At 38.8% G+C, this 7,964-nt stretch overlaps 1 protein-coding gene across 1 annotated transcript; it reads left to right on the forward strand.

Annotated features, from left to right (window-relative positions):
• The first annotated feature begins 3,540 nt into the window (after positions 1 to 3,540).
• Positions 3,541 to 5,791, forward strand: LOC124640443. Its single transcript, XM_047178219.1, has 2 exons — positions 3,541 to 4,256; positions 5,106 to 5,791. The coding sequence occupies exons 1-2, from the start codon at positions 4,195 to 4,197 to the stop codon at positions 5,359 to 5,361; spliced, it is 318 nt and encodes a 105-aa protein (XP_047034175.1). The 5' UTR covers positions 3,541 to 4,194; the 3' UTR covers positions 5,362 to 5,791.
• Positions 5,792 to 7,964: the final 2,173 nt, after the last annotated feature.

The following is a 7,964-nucleotide window of genomic DNA, read 5'->3' on the forward strand; positions in this document are numbered from 1 at the left end:
TCGTACTGACGCGTCCTTTAACTCATTATTCAATTTCGAATCTTAATATGCTTACTGGTATGTAATAAATCCTCTTCAATAGGTCAGATAGGCAGTCGCTCCTTGTAAAACACTGGTACTCAACCGCAACGGATTAGACTGGAAGCCGAGCCTATCATAGTTGGGAAAAGGCTCGGGAGATGATGAATACCTAAATCCTCCTCAATCCAGCTATTTACCTGGGTATTCCGATATCTTTTGCAAAGACTGGTTGTCAGACTTTCTGGCTCCTGACTACTCGTAACATCTACCAAAGATGTTCAAATGTTCCACCAACGTGCCTTTCGAAACACATGTCATTGGTATCTACGATATATTTAGAAAGTTTGATTTTCATTCAAATGGTAGCCGGGACCCAACAATCTATCGTGCCTTTCGAAACACAGAGGAACTCGTCACCAATCCACAGGCCGAGCGATGATCGATCTACCCGTGCGGCTATTAGGCACGAGTTAGGTAATCGCATTAGTCCCAACTACTAAGTATCTTCCTACAATTATAATACCTACAAAGTACCTACACGAAGACACCAAAACTTTTGGCTAATACCTCAAAGTTCAAACTACTTCAAGTACCAACCCAATAAATCGAGGTTTTGATCAAATATTGGACCAGCAGAGGTCGAGGGAAGACCCTAAACTTTAGATTGGTTATCAAACTGAGTCAGCGTGTGTAATCCTCTTATGAATTCGAGTTAGGGCAATTTTGACTGCGAAGTGGTTACGTAAATTGGTTAAGGTGACTTTTGATTGGCAGACGTCGTTTTAAGACTTCTCTGCCAAAAAACTAGGAATGGTTTTGTATTTTACCAGTTGCCTCCTGCATAAGCTGTCGTATTTTCTTCATTAGACGAAGTCTCTAGTTAGGTACCAAATCAAGACTCCATTATTTAACTTATTGTAGACTAGCTTCTGCCCGCGACTTCGTACGCGGATCCTGTCCCTTATGCCAGCGACTACGGGGTCAGCAAAATCAAAGATCTGAATTGTCTGATATTGAATTTTAAGGGCCCGTTGACTTGAAAACAACGGAATACGCATAACCATTAGAAACTTCCATATATTTCATTTTTGTACTTTAACGGCAAAAGCACAGCAGACTAAACAAAACGCTGAGAACTGAACCGCAATAGACGTGACCATAGGGATAAAAGTAGTGATTCTAATTAGTCCGCATTTAAGTTGTGTGTGGCAAAAATATTATTATTACGTAAAAAAACATTAAATGTTACTGAGATGACAAAGTCGTGATGAGTTAGTGGAAGTCGTGGTGGTTTAGTGGGTAGAGAACCAATCTCTCAAGTATGAGCGTGCGTCATTGATTCCAGGTCTGGCAAGTACCTGCCAATGCAAATTTTCTAAGTTCGTTTGTACTTTCTACGTATATTTTGAATACCAATGACGGTTATTTGGAGAGGATGTTAAACTGTAGGTTCCGGCTGTCCTTGAACATTCTTGGCAGTCGTTATGGGTAGTCAGAAGCCAGTAAGTCTGACCAGTTTTACCAAGGGGTGTTGGGTTGAGCGGTTAACCGGGTTGTGGAGGTCAGAAAGGCAGTCGCTCCTTGTAAAACACTGGTACTCAGTTGCATCGTGATTTGAAGTCGACCCTAACATAATTGGAACAAAGGCTCTTGAGATAATAACTACAATAATAATGAGATATAAGCACCGCAGGACATCTGAGGCTGATGACGGGGAGTAGCGACCCCGCGGGGCATATATACTGAGTTCTCCAGGGAGAGTATACTGCCCCCATCTCCGGCCGGTTGGAGTGAACCATGACGGGGGTAGGTCTCACGCCTCTGGTTTGGCTTGGCCGTCCAGAGTGGAGTCGCTAGAGCACTATTAGTAGCCCTGCTCGGAGGGTGGGTGCCTCATGGTAAGCACAGGGAGCGCGTAATCTGCGTTTAAAGTCCGCCGAGGTATCCTCACCCTTCAGCCGCTCATGTCCCTGTTGCCCTCTTGTTGCTATTCAGTGACTGGTTCCCGGGGGCCCAGTAAGTGAGGTGGCGAGTCTCCACCTGCCATTTTTACATGTACCTAATACATTGTCATCCACTAACATCCCATCACAATAGCCCAAGTAGTTTCCTCCATAGTTAGCAATAGTTTAGCACAGAACCGGGGATTGTCTTTTTTTTAACGACGTCCACCGGGGATTGTCCTTGGGTTCATTTCTATAGTGTATAAAGGGATAATCGTCGGTTTTGTGTCACCATTTAATAAAAGTTGTCTCAAAAGGGCTTCAGCGTGTTGGCTTCGGCCCCACGTTTGCCTCCCAAAAATTCGGAACTCTGTAGTCCCGAGGTATGGAAGAGACATACAAAATAATAATGAGATATAACGCAACAAAGTCGGAGAGTGGGGGCTCGGGACGCCCCGTCTAGATATGTAAAATTTGTACTAAGCAGTGACTTAACACAAAATTCAAGCGTTGTTGCATCTTCGTTATTATTTGTTTGTGGGAGAGAGAAAAGAAAAATACGTGTCCATTATTTTAGGGTTATTTAAAAGACGGACTAATTACTTTTTTTGATTCACCATACCTATTTCATAACATTCATTTCTATACATTTCAAGTTTGCTCTTGAAGTTCCACATCAGGTTCCAGATTTTCGATGTTTATACGTCAATAGAGAGTGCTTATCAGATTGAACCGCTTTTGCTAAAACGTCATGTCTTCATATGCTATAGTCTAGCTGGGCTCCTGGAGTTCCACATCAGGTGTTTTAGAGAGTGCTTATCAGATTGAATAACTTTTGCTAAAACGTCATAGTTCTATATGCTATAGTCTAGCTGGGCCCCTGGAGTTCCACATCAGGTGTTTTAGATCTTCAATTTGTATAAGTCAATAGAAAGTGCTTATCAAATTGAACAACTTTTGCTTAAACGGCATACCTGTATATGGTACAGAGAAGCTGGGCTCTTGGGGTTCCACATCAGGTGTTCCAGATCTTAAAATTTATTATCTCAGCTGAAAATGCTCATCACATGAAACAATTTTTGCCATGGCATCATTTTTGTATCTCTTATAGTTTTGTTGGTCTGTTGGTGTTCTGCATCAGGTCTTCAAGTTTCGAAGATACATTATAGCCTATATGTTGACCAGGCTTAATACTGATACAACAAAGAAAAAATCATTGAAATCCGTCCAGTAGTTCCGAAGATTAGCGTGTACAAACAAACAGACATACAGACATACAGACATACAGACATACAGACAGAATTTTTTTTTTGGATTTGTGCTCCATTACTGTTTCTAAACCCCACCCAATTATTATTTTTTTAATATATTCAATGTACAGACACAGTTTTTTTACAGATTTATTATATGTATAGATGTGCTCCATTACTGTTTCTAAACCCCACCCAATTATTATTTTTTTAATATATTCAATGTACAGACACAGTTTTTTTACAGATTTATTATATGTATAGATGTACAGACACAGTTTTTTTACAGATTTATTATATGTATAGATAATACCTAAGCATACGTTTGCTTCTATTAAGTTAACCTCGGTCATTTAATTTCATCCTTGTTCTTTCTAACAACTCATTTGGCCTTGGTTCTAGTACCTAACGGTAACGTTACATAGATTATTATTCCTTTCACGTAAGTATGAATGTTCGTCTCCCTTTTGCCACTTCCAACTGAAGCTCCCAGCGCACATCCCATTACGAGACAAGAGATAAGTGGTCATTTAATTAACTCAATAACAAACTAATAATTAACACAGCCCAGCTAATTTACTCCGCACAATCAGTGTAGTTTCGTTCAACAACCAATGTGGTTATGGACGATAAACTGGCGTCACTTACCAAGTTAAATTAATTCTTAAATGAGAAATAGTGAGTGTTAAACTTTAATATAAAAAAATATAATATCTCGCAAAAACGAAGTTTCTGTTACTTACTAACTTAAATTAATTCTATAATTAAAAATAGCGAGTGTAATAAAAAAAATTGAAAAAAAAAAAATCGTAAAAAGACTTTTAAAAAATATAAAAATAAAAACTTTCGGAATTATGGCTGGTAAATAACTGAAAGACTTGAAGTGCAGATCGACGAAGAAGAGCGTAATTCTAACCAGTGTTATAGTATAACTTTTTAGTGAATAAACTATTTTTGTAAGAGACAGTGAGTGTATTAAAATGGATCCTGAAAGGCAGCCCTTATTAGCTTACTCTTCGGAAGCAAGATGTAGAAGATTTGGGTAAGTTACTAAAACTATTAATAAAAAAATATTTGAAATCAGTTTGACTGTTAAAAAGGAACGTCATGTCTTAGAAAAATTCTGATTGAGGTGAATAACGAAACTGCCCTTCACACATTCACAAGCAACAACAGAAGTTCACTTGAGCTGACAATGCAAAATTATAAAAACATTTTCGAAAAGGTATCTTACATGAACCCAATTACATTTTGACCCGAAATTAACCTAACATGTTTATTGTAAATTCGAGATAAAACTACGTTAATTCGCGTAAACTAGAAGTTTTCGAAACTAATTGTATGTTTATCTGTAAAGTTGTGAGTTTTCTGTTGTGGGTCACAGATAACGTGATTTTAGTTGCTAAGTCTTTTATCTGTATGTACTAAGTTGTATTAATAGGTACATATTAAGTATACAAATGACCATGCCCCCGGGGCTTAAAAAGGAAATAATCGTTAAGAATAATCAACTCTGTGGTGATAAATAAAATAAATATGAACTGATTTTTTGGGATACTGGCAACAGCCGATAAGGAGAGGTTGCCAAATAGTCCATTAGAAAAAAAGTAAATCGTTCCAATCTTTGATAATTTATGGAACCCTCGAAATAATAGACCAATTTGTGAAAACCGCAACTTTGCCACTGGGCTGAGAGATGGTTCGAAAGAGATACCGCGGCCCTCGTTCCAAAAGGATTGTAGATGAAATATAGGTGGGTTTCAGTCAGTTAAATTCTAAAACTCCCCACCAGAACGGGAGTCTGTTTAAAGATTTCCCACCTACCAAAAACGCTCACAAAATTACCCTCAACTTCAAACAAAAAATTCTAACATTTATCTTTATATTTCAGACCACTAACCCCCGAAGAAGTCAACACAGCTCGTCAAGAGATCACCTGGCGTCGAACCCGATTCTTCCTCGTGCTAATGTTCTGGGCGCTCATAGCGATGTTCCTCTCCATCATCACATGTATCCTGGTGTCAGCGCCTAGGTGCAACTCCTACGATGCCGCGGGAGACTTGCCTAGCGTGCCGCCGGTGCACATGACCTTTGCACCTCTCATTTATAAGATGAATGATGATAGGGTTTATACTATGCAGGCGTGAAGTGTTGGCTTGATTTTTGTGTAAATATTTGGCTAAAATATAACGTACTAGCTTCTGCCAGCGGCTTCGCCCGCGTGGTGTGTTGATAAAAAGTAGCCTATGTGTTAATCCAGGGTATCACCTATCTACATACCAAATTTCAATCAAATCGGTCTAGCCGTTTTTGCGTGATTGAATAACAAACATACATCCATACATTCTCACAAACTTTCACATTTATAATATAAGTAGGATAAACTCATTAACCGACTGCAAAAAAAGAAGGTTCTCAGTTTAACCTGTATGTATGTTTGTGAGCGATTTTATCGCACATTTAGCTGAACCGATTTTGGTGCGGTTTTTAGCCTACTTCCTGTTTGTCAGACTTCGGAGAAGGTTTTGGGTACATATATATTAGAGTCGATTTAATGATTTTGTCATGATTTATTTTGAAAAAAAAATTCTCATGTAGCCTGTAGGTATGTTTCAAGAAATAACCTGGCGCCGAACGCGATTCTTCCTCGTGCTAATGTTCTGGGCGCTCATAGCAATGTTCCTCTCCATCATCACGTGTATCCTGGTGTCAGCACCTAGGTGCAACTCCTACGATGCCGCGGGAGACTTGCCTAGCGTGCCGCCGGTGCACATGACCTTTGCACCTCTCATTTATAAGATGAATGATGATAGGGTTTATACTATGCAGGCGTGAAGTGTTGGCTTGATTTTTGTGTAAATATTTGGCTAAAATATAACGTACTAGCTTCCGCCAGCGGCTTCGCCCGCGTGGTGTGTTGATAAAAAGTAGCCTATGTGTTAATCCAGGGTATCACCTATCTACGTACCAAATTTCAATCAAATCGGTCTAGCCGTTTTTGCGTGATTGAATAACAAACATACATCCATACATTCTCACAAACTTTCGCATTTATAATATATATATATAATATATATATATATATATATATATATAAGTAGGATAAACTCATTAACCGACTGCAAAAAAAGAAGGTTCTCAGTTTAACCTGTATGTATGTTTGTGAGCGATTTTATCGCACATTTAGCTGAACCGATTTTGGTGCGGTTTTTAGCCTACTTCCTGTTTGTCAGACTTCGGAGAAGGTTTTAGGTACATATATATTAGAGTCGATTTAATGATTTTGTCATTATTTATTTTGAAAAAAACATTCTCATGTAGCCTGTAGGTATGTTTCAAGAAATAACTTGGCGCCGAACGCGATTCTTCCTCGTGCTAATGTTCTGGGCGCTCATAGCGATGTTCCTCTCCATCATCACGTGTATCCTGGTGTCAGCACCTAGGTGCAACTCCTACGATGCCGCGGGAGACTTGCCTAGCGTGCCGCCGGTGCACATGACCTTTGCACCTCTCATTTATAAGATGAATGATGATAGGGTTTATACTATGCAGGCGTGATGTGTTGGCTTGATTTTTGTGTAAATATTTGGCTATAAGAGAATATTTAGGATGTACCTATGTGACATACATGTTACATAGACTACGTTATTAAAATGTAACGTATAAACTCATTAACCGACTTCAAAAAACGGAGGTTCTCAGTTTGACCTGTGTATGTATGTACAAGTTTAAGTATCTCACGTTAACTTGAATCGATTTGATGCGGTTTTCAGCATAGTAAGACTTACTTAGTAGGTTCTAAGTGTATTAAGTCGGTCATTCTTTTTTTGTAAAAAGTTTTTTTCGACATGAATTATTTTGAACTAAATGTTTTGGCTCAAATGGTTGTTCTAACTTGGCTTAATTGGTTACACAAATAGTGATACGTTATAATAAATGATTGATAATTATTTTTGTCTTGGTGCGCCTTGAAAAGTTATCAATTATGTATATTTTAATAAGCGGAAGGTCAAGGTAGTATGTATAAAGTGGGTGATAGACGAGCATACTTAAAGTACGCGGTTTTTAAGATCGCGAACTCGGCTCGGCTCGACGTAGTGACACACGTGAAGCTTACTCATTATGTATCGCGATGTCTTCGACAGAAGAAGCTTTGTGTTATTTAGGAATTATATCGTATTACATTCAAAAACTAAAAACAATAGACAAAGGCGAAAAGTGTGGGTTAAGAACTGGCTTACAAGCTTCAAATATTTGTCTTTGTACTCGTTGCTTCTAATTTTCCGGAAAGCTATTATAAATTCCGTTAGCAGTTCATGCGAATAAGTTCGAAAATCACACATTTTGAGAAATTTATGAATCAAAATTGACAAAAATTGCAATTCAAACAAGCGTGCGTGTCCACGGACTGGCGAAACAAAATGGCGGCTCGCGGCTCCCAGTGCTGCCACACGTACGAGCCAAGACGAGCTACGAGCAAAATTTCAAACCGGTTGGATCGCCAACGAACTTACTCGACGGTTTTAAAGTACGCGTACTTAGGGTGACACACGAGCGAAAAAGGTCGTCGAGCCATAAGTACGCGTACTTGCTCGCCCGTCTATCACCCCCTTAAGAAAATGTATAAAAATAACTGCTTATCTATCATGTTCCTTCTTTGTGATAAAATATATAAATCTATGTATTACATAATAATATAAGACGTCAGACGAACGTCATATTGGCATGTAATTTATGAAGGAATAGGCCT

The sequence above is a fragment of the Helicoverpa zea genome, chromosome 20 (genome assembly GCF_022581195.2).
Source record: "Helicoverpa zea isolate HzStark_Cry1AcR chromosome 20, ilHelZeax1.1, whole genome shotgun sequence".
NCBI classification, from domain to species: Eukaryota; Metazoa; Arthropoda; class Insecta; order Lepidoptera; family Noctuidae; genus Helicoverpa; species Helicoverpa zea.